This window comes from Gymnoscopelus braueri, assembly GCF_963280865.1.
Source record: "Gymnoscopelus braueri genome assembly, chromosome: 3".
In the NCBI taxonomy this organism is placed as follows: Eukaryota; Metazoa; Chordata; class Actinopteri; order Myctophiformes; family Myctophidae; genus Gymnoscopelus; species Gymnoscopelus braueri.
Window position 1 is genome coordinate 25,720,585 of NC_137612.1, and position 19,853 is coordinate 25,740,437.

The 19,853-nt window shown below is 45.2% G+C and overlaps 1 protein-coding gene across 3 annotated transcripts in view; it reads right to left on the reverse strand.

Moving 5' to 3' along the window:
- The window catches only part of arhgef10la (Rho guanine nucleotide exchange factor (GEF) 10-like a), a 186,157-nt gene that overhangs the window by 64,320 nt on the left and 101,984 nt on the right, over positions 1-19,853 (reverse strand). For all 3 annotated transcript variants that reach the window (XM_080423025.1, XM_080423026.1, XM_080423024.1), the window contains one exon: positions 7,427-7,548. In XM_080423025.1, the coding sequence (XP_080279151.1) occupies positions 7,427-7,548 (122 nt within the window). The remainder of the gene's footprint in view (positions 1-7,426; positions 7,549-19,853) is intronic.

Below are 19,853 nucleotides of genomic sequence, written 5' to 3' on the forward strand. Positions count from 1 at the left end.
GATCTGCTATTTACATTATTACAAGGACATGCCCAAAATGACACAGTAACACCCGGTGTAAAGTGGTTACAGTAAGTCTGTCAAGAGCTTGTGACTGAATAACTACAATCATAATAATAAATAATAACAACATTGGCTCCATTGGAAAACAGGTTATTCTTTCCTTTTCTTGAAAAGTAACGGTTTTGAACATACAAGGTTTCCACCCAACAGAGACAATATGCCTCCTCATTTCCAGGATTCCAGCGGTTCTTTCGTTCTTCCCGACCGTCATCCATTTACCGGTCCACATAGCTGGTAACACTATGGTTTTGGTGTGTAGGGCGTAATCTAATGTGGCAACATTGATTTATGCTAGGGTGTCCCACAGCCATTAAGATAATTGCATGATCACTTTATAACATCCTCCCTTGGTGGCCATGGTAATTTGGCTCTCGACCACCTCGCTCGGTAAGACCCGTAACCGCATTATAGCTCCAAATGTAGTTGGAAATATCATCTTTCAGCCAGTGCAAATTGATTTTATACCTTTTTCACTGACTCTTGAAACCCTTTTAGTCTGTCTCTCACCTGTGCTGGCCATTTGATCTTGGACAGGCTCCTAAGTTTTATCGATTGACATTCTTCAAACAAGCATTATGAGTGGAGGCTTCCATGTCACCTTGTAATTCCCATTGTCTTGGTATTTTTGAGTGAGCTCAATTCGAAGGCAGGGTATTTTTAGCTGTTAGGGCAGAGCAAGTGCACTTTGATTGCCTTCAATGCGAAATGGCTGTGTTTAATGGTGCTGTGATGTCATTCAAGGGAATTTCCATTAAAATAAAATGAAAAAGAGGGGGGCACGGTGGTGCAGTCGGTAGTGCTGTCGCCTCACAGCTAGAAGGTCCTGAGTTCGATTCCCGCCGGGGACGCTGTGGGCACTGGGTGTTCTCTCCTCTGCGTCATCAGTGCCCATACCCTTGGTGGGGTTGGCGAAAGGGCCTTTCTGTGTGGAGTTTGCATGTTTTCCCCGTGTACCCTAAGGTAGGTACCCTCACAAAAACATGCAGTAATCCTGGTCTCTATACTGTCTCCCTCTGGTCAGCCGGGGCGCCTGATGGAGGGGAAAGGAACTGCTTGGAATAACGTGTTCCTTCCACGCGCTACATCCTCCCCCCTGTCAGGTGATAAGAAGCGGCCTGCTCACTCCACATGCATTGAAGGAAGCATGAGCTCAGTTCGGGTCTCTCCCCTGGCTGGCAGAGGGAGAGTAGTGCCAAGGATTACAGCTTAGACAATTGGCACTGGGTGAAAAGGTGGGTTACAAAAATAGATAGTGGGATCAAAAAATAAAAATAAAAATGAAAAAGTCACCACTATGGGCTGAATTGGCTAAATGTTTATCGAGTAATTATTGCAAGGTTTGTTGCATGTACAAACCAGGTTGTGACCGGGAAGGAGATTTTAGCATGCCTGGTCTTATTAACCACTTAAATCCTTATACTTAGTTGACCGGAGTCCCCCATGGGTCTATACTTGGTCCTCTCCTTTTCCCCTCTACTTCTACTCTAGATCTCTTCACCAGAAATAGCCTAATCTACAAGCTTGTGGATGCTATAGGGTTCATGTGGTTAATATGCATTTTAACGAGTGGCAATGTGACGCTGTAAACATTGTAGAGATGACTAGTATTCAAACTGACAACTTCAACCAATTTACCAAGCTGGAAAGCATCTATGTACCTGGAAAGAGCATGTGGTATTTTATGCCACGAATAAGTAGGTTTGTGAGAAGGCAAGCTAGATGACAGGTAGGGTGACAAAGTAGAGAGAGACTATTCCATCAGAATCACTCTCTAATAGATTAAAGAAATTTAAGCAATAAATATTGATTGCAAAGTCTTATCCTAGTTTGTTACTTGAGGAAATAAAAGATGACCTTTAGAATCCAAAAAATAATGGACTATTTGGACAGTTTGGGACATTTTTTCTTTTTTTGAAAATACATACTACACTCTACATGCAAATCATGGTCCTGTTTGACCTCAAAATTGCACTGCTCGGCTGATTTGCAAATGACACACCCCCTACTGCACCTCTCTTCCCACAACGATGCACGGCAAGTGCCTAAAATACAAAATACATGCAGGCTGGGAAAAACACACAACTTAAACGCCATTGTCAGTTCACAAATTTGCTGCATGTCTCACACCAATCCGCCTGCCCAAAAATATGGCCCAAATGTTTGCTTGACCACAAGATGCTGCCTGTGTTATTTGGATATTACGTTGCTTCGGCAGATGCTAGGTTTTAAGTTTTAGTTACTTTGTTATTTAATATTTTCTCAGCACTCTATTTGTTTGACCACTTACCCTGTTTGTTGATTATGGTTCATGCCACCTACTCCTATCTTGCACTTTGTAAAGTCGCTCTAGATAAGAGTATCTGCTAAACGCCCATCTTTGCCCTTCTGGCTCTCTCTCTGCTATCTCTGCTAACTATCTAGATTTAATACAAAACAAAAAGTAAATACCCTCTTCCTTGGTTTGTTTCCTGACAAACAGAAATAGTTAACAGAATCTCAATGTTCCTCAATGACCTAGCATAGCCTGACGTAGACACTCAGCCTGAATTTTCATTTTGTTTCACTATTATTATTCAATCCTGTCAGTGCAGCAGTTTTCTGAGATGGGGGTGTGGCCAAAGTGGCTCTCTTCAGCGATTGGTTCATACTGCATTATCCCGATTGGGCTGGGCCGCCGGTTAGATTTTCAACTAGAAACCCCCGCCTTTCTACAGTGTCACCAGACCCTGAATGCGAGGCTAGCGATTCAGGGGCGGGGCTACAAGAGCCAGGCTACAATGGACCCACAGCTGCAGGGAATAATTTTAATTGTACGTGTGTTGATTGCAGATGATGATAAAATCTGTAATCTGTAGTGATAGCCCTGACATTATTTTTGATTTAGCGCCTTTAAATTTGATAAAAACATTAGCTCTGTCGTTAAAACTAGCTTTTTCCAACTAAGACTCCTCGCCAAGGTTCCACGCCAGAGTTTAATATCATAATGTACTCACCAGTGCCAGCGATTTATTGTTTTTTAGTTTTTTTCACGTCGCTAAATACCTTAAGATCGCGCGTTAAACTGTTTGTAGACACACAGGGTAGCTGTGTGAGTGGCCCAGAGAAGACCGTTTCGATCGGCGACATTCCATTTTGCAGTAGTCGCGGTTTATGTTAAACAGCAATCAGCGAGGAGAAAAACAACTCCGAGATAATGGCGGATTAGGGGAAGATTTAGAGCGACGGCGGGTGGGAACGAAAATCTCCGGATACGGATATTTCCATATCCGGGTGTGCTACAATGAAATGTGTCACTGCGAGGGAGGCCTACAATGAAATGTGAACCTGCGAAAAAAAAAAAAAAAAAAAAGACCACTTCGCGTAGAACTACGCGACTGGCACGCTGCGCAATTATTTAGGTTCGCGTAGAACTACGCGATTGGCACGCAATGTGTTAAGGCCCATCTCCCTCCAAAATAACTGAAGATGACAATCCATGCCTTTTTTTTCATCCAAACTGGATTATTGTAATTTGCTGTACACTGGCATTGAGAAGTCGTCACTTAGGCGTCTGCAGTTGGTTCAAAACGCAGTGCTCTCTTTCTCATTGGCACAAAAGAACGTGACCACATAAATCCTGTCTTGGCCTCACTTCATTGGCTCCCTGTCAATTTTATAATTGATTGAATGGTTATTTTATTTGTTTTTAAAGCACTAAATAGGCTGGCTCCGCTACAGTGTATATCTCTTCGAACTCCAATCCCTTACACCCCAGTCAGAGCTCTGAGGACTACTGACAAGCTTCTCCTTGTTGTTCCCAAAACCAGTCAAAAAAGCTGGTGATCGTGCCTTTGCTGCCGCTGCCCCCAGGTTATATTTATACGGTTACACCAATGAGAGTACCCTGACTAGCTGCATCATTGCTTGGTATTGCTATGGAAGATGATGAAAACATGACAGTGCAACACATCTGCCAGCCATGCAGAACATGTACAGTACACCCAGTGGAGTAGAGTGAAGGAGGATAATCAATGATCCCAGTCCAGTGGTTCTCAAACGTTTTAATTTCATAGACCGCCATAATCCTCAGAGTTACAGACCTGTAAGGGTCCATTTGGAACCCCGAGGATCCCTGGAACCCACTTTGAGAACCACTGTCCTAGTCCCCCAGCAATGCTCTCACTCTGCTACCATCTGGCAAACGCTATTCACCTGTTTCCTAGGCTGTGTGTTTTCCACTTCCTGTCGATTTCATTGGATATCATTGGTCATCTGACCAGTTTCATTGGATTTCATTGGATCAAATCGACAGGAAGTGGAAAACACACAGCCTAGGAAACAGGTGAATACCAGAGCATTGAGACGCGATCCAGTAGGCTCAATGTCAGTTTCCTTCTCCATGACATAAGACTTCTGAACTCAAAAACAGACTGTGCAGATTACATTCACAATTTGTCGCGCAATCTCTGATCTATAGTACTATTTTTCCATTATTATACTGCATTTTAGAATGTTCAATGTTCACTACACCATTTACAGAAAGTAACTGTGCAATATACATAGCTATGTGCGGTATATACAGTATAATTGACTGTTCAGGCTTGTTGATACTGCCTATTCGTATGCCCATTTTGTTTATTACCCATTTATTATTACTACAATTATTATTCTCATTTTATTGCTATACAGTACATACTGTTGAGAAGTACAAGAAATGTAATATCCCATAATGCTGTTGTATTGGATGTGTTTGTGACAATCAGCTGTGTTTTGAAAAGGGTCCATAATAAAACTAGAAAAGGTGCTCCTCGGAGCACAGGTCTCCGCCAGGTCTGGTACGTTATTGTGGCCTCCTGGTGGCGCTATAATATGCCAATGTGAAAAGGGTGCCATTTCTTCTTAGGCCTTTCACGGCAATCGGACACTGCATTCATGATTTGTTCCAAAAATCTGTTTTGCTAAATTAGACCTGCTGGTGGCGCTATAACAGGCCAATGTGAAAAGGGTGGCATTTCTTCCTCAGCCTAGTGGGAATGTGCGTGTGAAATTTCAGGGAAAACGCAAGCTGCGTTCATGATTTGAGGCATTTTGTTCAAAACGGACAAATCCTGCAAACTTTGGAAGCCAAACTTAGCCAATGAGGATGAAATCTGGAAAATTGGACAGATCCGGATTGATCACATGAGTATAGAGATACTGTGTACCGATTTGCATGACGGTTGGATAAAATCTGTAGGAATAATATATAAAAATGGCCTCCTGGTGGCGCTATAACAGGCCCATGTGAAAACTTTGGGGCAAAGGTTCTGAATTGGCATCCAGGGAGTGTGTGTGCACAGTTTCGCAGCGACCAGGCCAACGGTGCCAGAGATTAGCTGGTCGCACACGGACAGGACACACGGACAGACACACGGATGGACACACGGACGGACGGACAGGGGGTAAAACATACTCTCGCCATGCCTTTCGGCATGGCGGAGACAATTACCACTGCAGTGTTTGTGGGAACAAAAATAGACTTTCTTTTTTCAAGGTAAGAGCCACAGTTACTTTGCTGGCACAGGTTACCACAGCAACACTTTAGGCACAGAAGGACATGTTATCATATAACACTTAAAAGGGAGAATGAACCTACAGTAAACGTGTTAACAACAATGTCTGTACAAAAATTATGTTCACCCACTGTACCACTGATCTATGCTTAACTGTGACCTCTTCTCCTCTCTTTCCCTGCGAGCTCTCTTCTTGGTGAAATACAGTCAAGCAGAGTCAGTACAGAGACTTTGGGTCAAGTACAGTATTTAGTAGCTACTGTAATTTGGATAATGAGATCTGGCTAGCAAGGCCAGTAGCTGCATAAAAAAAGCATTTTGTGGCTAAACAAGTCTTAACTCAGCCTGAGTGATGAGCACTAGCTTGGACATTCAGAGACTCAATTCTATTGCGGTGTGACCCTTTAAGTATGAAAGGCATTTTGCTGTCTTTTGTAGTCTCGCAGCAGCCAGGCCCAGTAGACCAATTTGCCAGTGACCAGGAGTCAGCCATGAGCCCAGGATTTTAGAAGGGACAATGTAGAGAGGATGTGCTCAGTGATAAAGAAGAAGCTCTTATTACAGTATGTTTTAAGTGAAATCATCAATGAGGCAGTGGCGGGACCCAGCCATGAGCCCATGAAGGATCCCTACTGAACAGCACAGGTAGAGAACCCCCACACAGCCACCACTTACTGTAAGTGGGCTAGTCTGACGCATACAACTTCCGGGTTGAAAATGAGTCCCATTACAGCCCTGCTCAGAGACCTGCAGTTCACCTAATGTGTGTCATAGTAGGTGGTCACAGCAGAAAGTGAAGAACAGGGTCCCGACCTGTCACTATCCTATCCTATCCTAATCCATGCCCCCCTCTCCATCATCTTCCTCCTCTACCCACTCTAATATTAGTAAAAAACCCTTTTCTTAGCTCACAGCTTATAAACACTGAACACTTCAATGTATAGCATTTCTCAAGTTCTACCGGCTCCCCGCCTGACAAAATATTTCTTAAATGGCTCTGACATTTCCACTTTTTATTATTGGTTGCTGGTGATGTCGGTGAAATGCAGAAGGAATTGAGGCTGGTGGTTATCCAGACACCTTATATTAAGATGTATAATGACTTGAGCGTCACCGAACGGAGGCAATGCTCTCGTGACGAGACAGTGTGGAAACAGCTGACAGGTTTATGCTCAGTGTATTCGATTCATTTTCTTGGCCCGAGATGGTTGACTGTCACCCAAGTCCAGCGGTAGCCTATACTGTCTCCTGTACTGATATACTCTAACAGATGCTGACACCACATGACACAGCTAACACTATGTGAGCGGGTAGACATATTGAATGCATCCCTATTTGAAAACTGTGCAAGCAGTGCAGAGAGAGAACCACCAATTCTATGCAAATTAGTGCAATACTTTTATTTTTTTAAGAGGTTGGTGCAGAGCAGGTTTTTGTTCCTATCAACATGTCCCGCATATCAATTCCTAAACACCTCACTCAAAAGGAACTCGTACATTTCTTATTCCTTTTTTTTGGTTTTTAATAAAGTTGTGTAAAGAACATACCAGTAAATCTCAACTCCACTTCTGATGATTGAAAAGTGATTGTTATGCTGTTACTCTTCAGGAATGTGGGCTTTATTTGAAAGGCATGAGAGATCAGATAGATCAGAACGGGAGGATATTACATGCAAGACTATTAGGTTGGTGCCTACGTTGTAAGCATATTAACTGGTCTTTTAATTATTATTTTGTGTCCTTAGTTGCCCTGTAAAGTCACTTGTGACAAACCAATTTACGACAAAACTCAGTCCGACGTTTTTGACAGGATCTGACAGCCACTGCACTTACTTTCCTGTCTGGAGATTTTGTGGCGAAGACAGGCATGCGACAGGCAAGCAGAGGACACCAAAACGGGGCCGTAGTCTTCCCATTATCGTCTCCACAGAACCAGCCAGGTGTATTCTCCTCTCCTGCAAAACAAAACATTATAATTTTTTCATATATTCATTTTCATCTCACAGCCTTTAAAAACTTGTTGACAGCGTGTATCCCGACACCCAGCCAGAATGGTGCCTGACTGTGAGGTCTCGTATGAACGATTACAAAACTGCACAAAATAATCAGAGAGACAGTTCACTGCCCCAAGGTATGAAATATGAATAGTGTTATTAGCATGTGTGCATAATGATCAGTCAGAGGATTATTCCCTGTCGTGGGTGGTGAGGCCAGGAACTGCCAACGCACGGCCTCAACAGTGATTATGCCTCTACTTAATCAACAGCGACAGTCAATCCCAGCGGGGGGGGGGGGGGAATAAATAAATAAACAAACACAACTGCTGGATTCCAGCTGTAATAAAGAATAGATTTCGGCTGGCACATTCACCATCTTGTTCAGTTACTATAGCTCAAAGCCCTACAACAGGTGCACTCTCTGACTAGGCACTGTGTAAATCTACCAAAGTACTCCCATTATGTAATTTCATAATTTTCAATTGCAACTCACGTAAACTACATAGCGCATGCAATCAAACAGCTTGTTTTAATTTACTCCCTGGGTCTTTCTGAATATGCTAAATTGCAATAAGCCACAGCTATACCTGTAGTTTAGTTTCCAAAGCAATATCCTCCCAGACGTAAAAGCCCCATTTAGTTTGAAAAGTGCACACACAGCACAGTTTACTTGACAAGCAAATGTTGTTTACTTGTAGCGTTTCTGTAGTGAGCAGGTATACAGCTCACCTAAGGGCCAATTAGATGGGCTTACATTGACCTACAATACAGCCTCAATAGTTCTAAAATAGCTTTCAGTTAGCTGTCCTAGCCACTGAAATGCAGAGACATTTTGCTGGCTAATCAGTGCTAAGAAGTTGTAGAATTAGAGCAATTGCCCCCCCCCCCTTGAGCAATACAGCTACTGCCCTCACATACAGCATAGCTGCATCTCTGTAATACTGTACATCATCAAAAATAAATAAAGAACATGCTATTTAAATGTAACCAAAGTGCTGTACATTGCAGCAGCTTATAATAACGCTTTTTTCTAAAACAAAGAAGAATTAAACATTCCCCAGCATTTTCCAATGCTATTAATTAATCTTTGTTGTGCTCAAAGCCTTAGTATTTCTGACTAAAACCTTAAACCCTAAAAAGAAAGTTTAAATAAGTAAAAAGTACAAAAACTAGGACAGCATGTGATATGATAAGTGCCATGTGTCTTTTCACATAGATCTCTCATAATGGGTTTGACTGGAACCTGAACAAAACCTTGACTAGATGTTTTAAACAAGCAAGACAACTGGAAACCAATTCCCCCTGCATATGCTTGGAAGTGAACACTTCAATAGGTGAGTGAAGTAATTCAAGGTAGTTTTCTTTTTTTTTATTCTAAATTTTCATACCACGATTTTGCAAGCCCATTTTTTTCACCCACTGCCAATTGTCTAAGTATTCCTGGGCGCTACACTCCCTCCTTCAATGCATGAAAGCTAACAAGCCTTCTTATCACCCGACAGGGGGGAGTTTCCCCGGTTGGTGGACGTAGCGCATGGAAGGAACACGTTATTCCAACCAGTTATTTTCCCCTCCATCAGGCGTCCCGGCTGACCAGGGGGAGGCAGTATATATATATATAAACCAGGATTACTGCATGTTTTTGTGAGGGTACCTACCCTAAGGGACACGGGGAGAACATGCTAACTCCACACAGAGGCCCTTTCGTCAACCCCACCTAGAGTATGGGCACTGATGATGCGGAGGAGACCAGCCCCCACAGCTTCCCCGGCGGGAATGGAACCCAGGACCTTCTAGCTTTGAGGCGACAGCGCTACCGACTGCGCCACCATCAAGGTCATTTTCAAGCCATGCTAAAATTGGGATGTTCAAAAAGCTAATGGAATGTTGCATTTTTGCAGAAACAGCAACAACAATTACAATTGATCGACAATATGTACAGTAGTTAATCTCATGTGAAGTACTGTGAGTAAAATAAGACTCAGCTGCAGTGCTATGTTGAAGTCTGGGCAGTCACATAATTATAAAGTTGTAAATCATTCAGTCAAGCTGGTTAATTATACATTTTTTGGAGGTGGCCTCTAGGCCTACTGTCTATGAGTAAGTCTCTGCCGAGCTGCAGAGAAGTGTCAGGGTCACTTATTAAAATACTTTTAATTGAGGGCAGATTGCCAGTAACTGCTCCAGGTGGGCCGGCACATCCACCACTTTCCTTTACACCTGAGCACTCAGCAACTTTCTGCAGCAAATTATTTGATTAGCATACGTAATGCTCCCGCCTGGCACGTTGACATGGTGTTATTTGCGGGTCAGTGGAAGACATCCACCAGGCAGACTACATTAAAACAACTAAAAGTTCTCTGCACGTGCAGGGACTCAAAATAACAAGCAAGTGAGAGACAGCCAGTGAGAGAGACAAGACGGGCGGAGACTAGAGAGGGAATCACAGAGAGAGAGAGAGAAATGGTTGTCTCAGAGAACACAAATTGGCGTCAACCTTCAGCCTTTGCATTGTTTTAATGATGATAAATAATGTGGGACAAAATTAATAGTAAGCACAGATAGCATAGACTTACCAGAGACAGAGACAGACAGGCTACTCACTCACAACATCCACACAATTACTGTAAACACACACACACACACACACACACACACACACACACGTGCACAATCACATACAGTACAATATGTACACAGAAACAATGTCACATATTCAAATACAGACACACACACATGCTCCATCAATCCCATGCGTGTGCCCACGTTCTTGCGCGCAAGCACGCACGTACGTACACATACACTCACACAAACATAAAAAGAATGAATAGGACTTCTTCATATTTCTCACAGGAAAACACAACAAGCCAGGTTGCTGGATTGTGTGTTGTTCCACTAGATTTGCGTGGCCACATCCTCAGAGACATCATTCTCCTCTTGATTGATTCAAATTCGCCATCTTGCCTAGGGCATTGTATGCATGGATAATGTTTTTCAAAGGTAAACCACAACAATTCCTTCTACGGAGGTTGAATGCCAGCCACCAGAAGGGATCGCTAGTGCAGTGATAAGGACATGACCCCTCGTGGAGAGTGAGTAGCCATGCCAGAAACAACGCTGCCGGAAATGGAACATGAGTGTCTGCAGTCGTGGGTGAGTTGTGCTTTACCTCAGGGGTTCCCAAACCTTTTCAGCTCCAGACCCAAAAGATACATTTGCTGTCTCCCCGGGACTCAAACTTACAAAAATAAATTAACCACTTGAGCCCAATTTAATAGGGGAAATAGCCAATCAACAAGCTTGAAGATTAGCTATTTTCACTATTTCTGAATTTATTTTTTTTGTGTATTTTCTTAATATTACTAACATATTATTTTTCACGTTAGGATTATTATTATTTTGTATTTATTTGAATTATTAAAAATATATATTTCTATTGTAGCAAACACATCTACTCACGACCCAAACACTGTTTTATTTCAAATATTCACTCGATGTCTCGCCTATGGGAGAGCGCCCTCTGGCGTGATCACAGAAGCATTACCTTATAAACTCCAGACAAACCTTTGGCTGGATTCTGACCTCCCTCTGACTGGAGGGCCCGCCCTCCATCCTATATAAGTCAGGGGAGAGTCATTTTCCGTAATTCAGTTTTTCTTCTCGTTCGATCGAGGAAGCACCTTCTCAGTCCACCTTATGGAGTCGGCACGGCGAAAGTCTCATCAGGACAGGATAATATCTTGGACCGCGAGACGCTGCTGACGGTAGGTGTTGACTTTCTTTACAAAACCTGTGACAATATCGCACGGTTCTTCCTAGAGGAACTTAACATGTTCCCTAGTTTTTCTAGCTTAAATTGCTAACGTGTAGTATAGTCTGCTACTTCTCAGTCTAGTAGCCGTGAGCCAGGGGATGAGCCTAATAAGCTCTCCTCAGCCCCACGGGCTGCTAGCCACAGTTAGCCCCGAGCTAGCTAGGAGAAAAACAAACACGCCAGCATAGTCTGCTCGGCCCCCGTGTTTTGTTTTTCCCTCCTCCCTGTTCCGTTCTTCAAGCTTAAAACGCTTAACGTGAACATGGCCTCCGCAGCTCCGAAGAGCCGGACCGGGTCCAACAGAGCCCCGGTCCTGCAGAAAGAGTGCGAGACGCCACCGACTAGCATCATATACTACCAGCTAGCGTAGCGCGTCGTCACCGGGAGCTTAACAAGCTCCCACTAGCGACACTGCTTGCAGGCTATCATGCTAACACAGAGTAAACACGACATCTTAAGATCGTGTTTTTCTCCAGGGTGACTTTTTACCCACGAGCTAACACTGAGTAAACACACCAGCGTCGTCCGCTCTTAGTGTGCTTTCTCTGGGTCAGCGCTGCACGCCGCCAACTAGCATCATAGGATACCAGCTAGTTTGTAGCATGTTGTCACTGGTGAGTTTAATAAACTCCCACTAACAACACGTTTGGCAGGCTACAGCAAACACGGCAGCATCTCTGCTTTACATCGTGGTTTTCTCCGAGGTGATTCTTAGCCAAGAGCTAAAACACTGAACAAACACACCAGTGTTTACACTCTTAGTGTGTTTTTTCTCTGGGACAGCCCTGCACGCCACCAACTAGCATAATACGCTACCAGCTAGCTTAGTGCGTTGCCATCGGTGAGCTTAACAAGCTCCCACTAGCAACACGTTACACACTGCGTGCTGACACAGAGTAAACACGACAGCATAACCTGCTTCACATCGTGTTTTCTCTCCGAGGTGGTTTTTAGCCATGAGCTAAACACCGGGCAAACACACCAGCGTCGTCCGCTCCTACTGTGTTCTTTCAGAGACAGCCCTGCACGCCACCAACTAGCATAATATGCTACCAGCTTGCTTAGCACGTTGCCATCGGTAAGCTTAGAGCTCCCACTAGCAACACGTTTTGCACACTGCGTGCTATCACCGAGTAAAACACGACAGCATCACTGCTCCACATCGTGTTTTTCTCTCTAAGGTGGCCTCTTAGCCACGAGCTAAAACCGAGCAAACACACCAGCGTCTTCCGCTCTTAGTGTTTTTCTTTGGGACAGCTCTGCAAGCCACCAGCTAGCATCATAAACTACCAGCTGGGCAGGCTACAGTTAGCTACACGCTAACACCGACATCGTGTTGTTTCTCTGGGACAATAAAAGCTTAGCAAGTTTTTCTCCCATACACGACTCCCCTGTTTTACAGACCTTGCCACAAACAGGCTCCACGCGTGTTGTGAACAATGACTGCTGCAGCCCAGCAACGAAGGGACCCCTGTCCCTCGAAAGAGTGCGGGGTCTGCGGGAATAGAATGTCGTGTCACGACGGACACAACTCATGTGTTATTTGCCTGGGACCGACCCACGCAGCCCGAGGGCCGTGTGAGGAAGGTCCGTTCCGCATAGCATGCGGACTGACTGAACCTAGGTTCGTCAGAAAACGGGCCATACATTTCCAAATGTTTGACCCGGCCATAGGAGTCCACGTCCACCGGGGCGGAGGGGGACGAACCCCCCCAAACCCTGCGAGGCGTCCCTTCTACACCAAGTTAGGAAGAGGACACGGACGAGGCCCAACTACTCCAGGGTACAGAATATGTCCCCTATAACCAGGTCATTGAGCAGGCGATTGGCCAGTAAAACGAGCCTCTCCCCACGACTCATACTCGACCTCGAGTTACCAGCGGCGTAGCCTATGGCCACAGCCAGTATGGGAGAACGGTTTAATGCCTACTCCCGTTGGCAACCAGCACTAGGACAACAGTTGACGTGTCCTGGGCTGAGCCCTACTCTTCCCGCTACCTGTGGAAGAAGGGGTTGCCACACACCTCACGTCAGAAGCCACGGCTCTGACACGAGAGCCCAACTCCATTGCGAAGCACGCGTCGCCTAAACGGCAGGCGCTCCTGCTTGCAACCTACAGGCCAGGGGGGGCACCCTAGCCAGCCAGAGGCAGGCCTCGGGCAGCTACTCTACAAGAGCGAAATAAAGAAAGGAGAGGGACATGGCTGGGACTATGTCAGGAGGAGACGGTGGACTCCGCCTCCCCCTCTCTCTCTGGTGGTCCTAGAGCTCTGGTGACCGGGCGGGGCGGGGTGAACACGCTCCACCACCCGATGGAAGGGAGAATGACTTTACACACTATACATTATGTGGATAATGTTGTGTGAATGTAAACATGGGTTACGACTGTAACCCCGGTTCACTGATACTATGACCAAGATGTCTCCTTATGGCAAGACATCGGAGTGGTTATTAGAAATTGAACCCTCTCTACCTGTTTCTCCAATAAAATTTCAAACCGTTACAGCCTGATTTTCAGGGGCACGGCAAAAAGAAATGAAACAGGACAAAACCAGAACATAAGGGACACGAGCTCGCTACCACAGAGGTCTCACGGACACTTCATGGTAGCGGGGCGAATGCTCGCCATGGGGAGAGGACGATTACGCCCTGTCCCCAAGGGAACGGCTCACGGTCGACTCTGTTCAACCACTATACAGCTGCACTCTATATCCAGGGGATATATACTACAGTTCGCCTCGAGACCTCCCCATGCTAGTGAAAGCTATTTTCTCTTAAGCAGGGGACTGGCGGGCGACCTTCTACAGGAAGACAATTCTCCCTGTTGGGAAAAAGAACTGTACAAGAAATACCCAGAGACCAAGCGAACAGCGGGCTCTACTCGTGCTATTTCCTGGTCAAAAAGAAGGGGGGGGGCTGCGTCCGATACTGGACCTAAGAGCCCTCAATCAGTATCTAAAGGTGTTCAAATTCAGGATGTTATCAAATCCGTCTCTCCTCCGCATGGTGCGCCAGAGAGACTGGTTCACATTGATAGACCTAAAAGACGCCTATTTTTATGCTCCTTTTACCCACCACACAGAAATCTCTGCGGTTAGGGTTCTGAGGTTGAAATTACGAATACACGGTGCTACCGTTTGTAACGTCCTCAGCCCCAGAGTATTCGTCGAATTCACGCAGGTTGCGATTGGCCCTCTGAGAAGAGAAGGCACTCGCATAGCGTCTTACATAGACGATGGGCTGCTACAAGCCGACTCAAGAATCGGCGGCAAGGCAGCATACTCAGAAAGTGGTGTCTCACCTACTGAAATCGGGTTTTCAGGGTCAACTGCGTGTTGGTGCCTGCACAGACGGCGAATTTCATAGGCAGGACTCTGAACTCGCTATCGTTCAGAGCCAACCCGCTACCGAAAAGGATCAGTCCTTTTTGTCCTGCCTAGCACAATTTTACACGGGCCGGAGGGTCTCCTTCAAAATGTGCATGGAAATGTCAGGTATGATGGCCTTAGCCGTATCGCTAAGACGATTGGGCAGTTGCTGTCGTGTGTTGGTCACAGAGGAATGTGTAACAACGCTGTGTCGCTGGAGGAATCTGTGATTCCTCTCAGACGAATGGTCTCTGCACCCGGAGATACCAGGACAGATCTGGGATCGTTTGATCGCCCCCAGATGGATCTTTTTGCTTCACTGGAAGACACGGGATGTCCGTTGTTCTTCCCAGTGGAGGGTGCAGTGCCTCTGGGTCGAAATGCACTAGTGCACGAATGGCTCAGAACTCTTTTTATGCTTTCCTCCGCTGTCCCTGTTAGGTCCCACACTCGTGAGAGTGAGGGACCAGGGGCTGATGGTGATACTGGTGGCCCCAGAATGGGGTCACTGGGTGTCAGTCGAACCTCTCCTGTACGACCGCTTGTGGCTGCTTCCGTTACGCGGAAACATGCTAACGCTAGCAGGGGGCGAGATATTTTGTCCCTGACCAGAACATCTGACTCTCTGGGCTCAGCCCATGAGGGGATGAATCTGAGTACTGAGGGGTTACCCCAGAACGGTTTTGAGATAAGGTGCGAGAAGTCTCGCACTGTGCCGTTCTAAGCCCATGTCCATTAAGTCCTTTTCTACAGGATTTAATGGATAAGGGCAGAGCCTTTTCCACAATAAAAGTCTACTTGGCGGCTATCTCAGCCTGCCGTATTTGCTTGAAGCCGAGACGGTGGGTCAGCACCGCCTGATTTGTCGGTTCATGGAAGGGACCGGACGTCTCTTCCCGAGTCAAAGTCCCCGGTGTCACCCTGGGATTTGAGCCTGGTGTTGGACTCCTTATCTCGGTCACTTTTCGAGCCTCTGAGTCAAATTGACAGAACAACTGTCAGTCAAGACTGCGTTACTGATGGCTTCAGTGACTACTGGAGAGCTCAGTAATCTTCATGCACTGTCAGTACACGAGGAGTGTACACAGTCAAGGAAGGGGCTACAAGGGTGGTTGTCAGACCCAGACCAGGGTATGTGCCAAAGAACCCCTTGGTACCAAGTGTCCTTGTGACCTTGAATGCGTTTCACCCGCCTCTTTTCGCCTCATAGGAGGATGAAAGGTTACATTGCCTTTGTCCGGTTCGGGCTTTGGAAATGTGCATTGGCAGATCTAGGGCTTTGAGAAAGTCAGATCAGCTATTTGTGTCATGGGCTCCACGGATGGTGGGCAAGCCCATTGCATAACAGACACTTTCCCACTGGATTGTAGAGGCTATTCAGTTAGCCTATTCCAGTGGTGGGATGCTGCCCCAGTGGGACTGAGGGCACATTCTACAAGGGAAATAGCGACATCATGGGCCCTCTTCGGGGGGGTCTCCATTTGGGATGTCTGCAGTGTGGCATGTTGGGCTTAGGCCTTGACATTTGCCAGGTTCTACAGTTTGGACGTAACTGCAGCCCCTGTGGCGCATACGGTCCATAGTGTAGCCTCCAGACGGGGGTCAGGCCCCTAGGCTGGTTATTCTGGACTTCGAGATAACAATCAGGGAGTTTACTATATCTCCCATAGGCGAGACATCGAGTGAATATTTGAAATAAAACTATAGGTTACTGGACGTAACCCCGGTTTTATGATAATATGAGCGAGATGTCTCGAAAGACACCCTTCTTGTTTACGAACGAGAAGAAAAATGTTATCTTGAATTACGGAAAATGACTCTCCCCTGACTTATATAGGATGGAGGGCGGGCCCTCCAGTCAGAGGGAGGTCAGAATCCAGCCAAAGGTTTGTCTGGAGTTTATAAGGTAATGCTTCTGTGATCACGCCAGAGGGCGCTCTCCCATAGGCGAGACATCTCGCTCATATTATCATAAAACCGGGGTTACGTCCAGTAACCTATAGTTTTACCTCTATGCCACCCGGACAACCCATTTGAAACCACTTTAACCCTCTATTCTTGTACTTTTTTCCCCCATCTACACCAAAAATTTCAGATCTGCTATTTTTGGTGCATGTTAATTCTCCCAAGAACAGGCATGCTGGGAGGCACTGACTCCAAACTTGAAATTTTGCTCTGGATAAGAGGGTCTGTTAAATCGATATTTTTTATTTTTCCTTGCTACACATTTTTCTGTGATATCAATTAGCATAACTACTCATTAGCAAAGTATTTAGCAGCAATTTTAATTAAGGGAAATACCGGTTTCTACTAGGTGAGGGTGAGGGCCTCCATCTACTTTGTACTCCATTCCCACCACTGAAAGCTTCATCATTCAAGGGAAGGAGAAAAAAAGAAGGCTGTGGAAGGTTAGAATAATTAAGTAGCGGGAGCATTTAGTTGCTTTCTTTATTCCAATCATGCATGTGTTTCAAGTCTTTCACTGATTAAGATTAATTTGCAGAGCACGGTGTTCTATCAACCCCGGTGACACAAAGGGCAAACTTATAGACTAATTAAATAAACCAGTGCAATTGATATTTCCCTTGGATCAATGCGAATGTGGGATCTGTTAATTAAAATCTTGAGATAATGTTTACTCATCATAAATATTTTCCATGTTTGAGCTTGGTGAGATATGGAGACAATCTCTTCTGTCAGACAGATTAATTTAAGGGGGCGGAGGAAGAAATCTATCCCAGCACAGAGTGAGTGAATGCCATTTTCTGGTAGCTTACTTTCTGTCTTTTTTTTAAGCGTTATGACAAGCTGCGACAAAATAATGGTTACCACAGCACAGCGACCAAGTAAGCACACTGTCTGGCTAATGGCAGCGAGAGATGCAATCACTGCAGTTCCTCTCAACAAGTCTGCTATAAGGATGATGTCTTTTTGTAGGTCAACCAGGAAGTTAGCCCTGCCATGGGTTCCCACAGTGGATTTTCAATGGAAGCTTTGCATTGGATTCTTAATCAATTATGAAAATGATGATGTAGCAAACATATGCTTATGATATTAACACATTTTGTGCAAGATAATAAAAATTAACACACCGTTTCAAAATGTTTGACCGCATGCAGTAGGCAATTTAAAAAATAGTAATAGTAATTTATATTGGTAAAAACGTCTATATATGGTAAAAAGTATTGAAAATCGGATGAGGAAAGCCATAGCAAACTCACCTCCTGGTATTAGGACTACAAACTGTGGCACTACATTGCTGCAAAGCAAGATGTATGAAGCACAATTCTGCCCCAACTTCAGGACCCCTATCCCCCAGCTTCACATGCACTTAGTCTCCCACCTGTGCACGCTTTGCAGCAGTATGTGCCCGCGTTATCACACATTGGATTAAGATGGCGCGTCGGAGTGTGTGTGCCAGAAACTGTCGGCTCCGCACTCCACTCATCTATTGATCTGTGTGCTGGGGAAGGAGGGCACACTTAGCGGTGTAACCGCAGGCTACAGCCCCCTTGCCCGCCCTCTGCTCCCTGCGGTGGGACTGATTGCTTGTCTCAATCATTCCTTTCAACACCCTCCACACACACACACTCATACTTGCACACATGTTTCCATACATATGTGCAGACGCGCGCGCACACACAAACACGCACACACACAGATATTAATGCACACACGTGCTTACACACAGAGACAGACACACACGCACACAAACTCATTCATCTCTTCCGCTTCCGTTTCCAACCTCTCATTATTTTGCATCCCTTCTTCTTCAACTTACGCCTAATCATCTACTTCTTGTGAGGGCTGTCAATCTCAGCAGCCTTAACCTGGTCCGATAGGCCTGGGATCACGTCCGGGGTAAGAAGCAATTAATTCTTCAGCAAGAAATCCCCATTAATTAGGCAACGCTTCTGGCTATTTCACAAAGACCCTTCTCAAACAGTAGGACCACTCAGGGAGAGGCATAAAAGATGCAGTACGTGCCAGGTTATTAATGGACCTGGAGGCTCCCGGTGTAGCACCACGGTGAGGTAATTCTCACTTTCTATTTCAAGGCCCCATAACTACCCCACATGTGGTTGCAAAGTGACAAATGTTGTTTACTAGAGACACATCTCTGGCTCGAATGCCATATTACATCATGTAAAAAGCCTCACCACTAAAGCAACCCAATATCATCCAGCTTTGGGTATAACTATCTCGATCCATAACTTTTTTAAGTTGCACTTGCCAAAATGTTGCAGGTATGCTCAAGGCACAAACATGGCCTGGAAAATCTCAAGGTATTAACAAGCCAGATATTGTACAATGTTGCATTTGGTATGATCTTGTTCTACATGAGCGAAGGAGGACTGAGAAAGGCCTCTAGCTCTAGCAAACTAAAAAAATCCATAACTGTATCTGTGTTGTTTTTTGTAGTTCATTATTTTCTTGACCAGAGCTCCTCCACACACATATTCAAACATACCCCCAGCCATCAGCCATCAATCATATGGGATTAACATTGCCAAGCCATATAATTGTGTTCCTCTAAATGGAGGTAATAGAATAAACAGTGGTGTGAAGATGAGTTTCGGGGATGTCTATCCACTCACTAAATCATGCATAAGGACATTTGCTGTATGGGGTGTCCACAATTTGGAGCATGACACCTATTTTCATGACGAACGGGGGGGCCATGGTTGGGTGGGTTTGAAATGCTGATTCACCCCCGATGGGGTGCACAGCAGGCCTGCCACTGCCTGCGATGACGTGAGACAGGCCAACCATGAAATTAAATCAACAACTCCCTTATTGTAATTACATTTGGTTAAATGGGAAGGCAAAGTGTGGGTGTAATGCAATTAACATGTAATTGCCATCCTGGCCAGGTTGGTGCTGATCTATTCCTATGGGGAGTCAAGAAAGAAAGACATTTCTTTTCAATTTCCCTGCTTGGCGTTTGAATGAGTGATAAAGACATGTGCCAAATGTGTCACATTGAGGGTGTGTATATGAGAATGGTCCAATGCAGAGTAATGGACTTGGTTTAAAAGCGAATGAAAATGCAGATGTCAAATTGAGAATGAAATAATTTA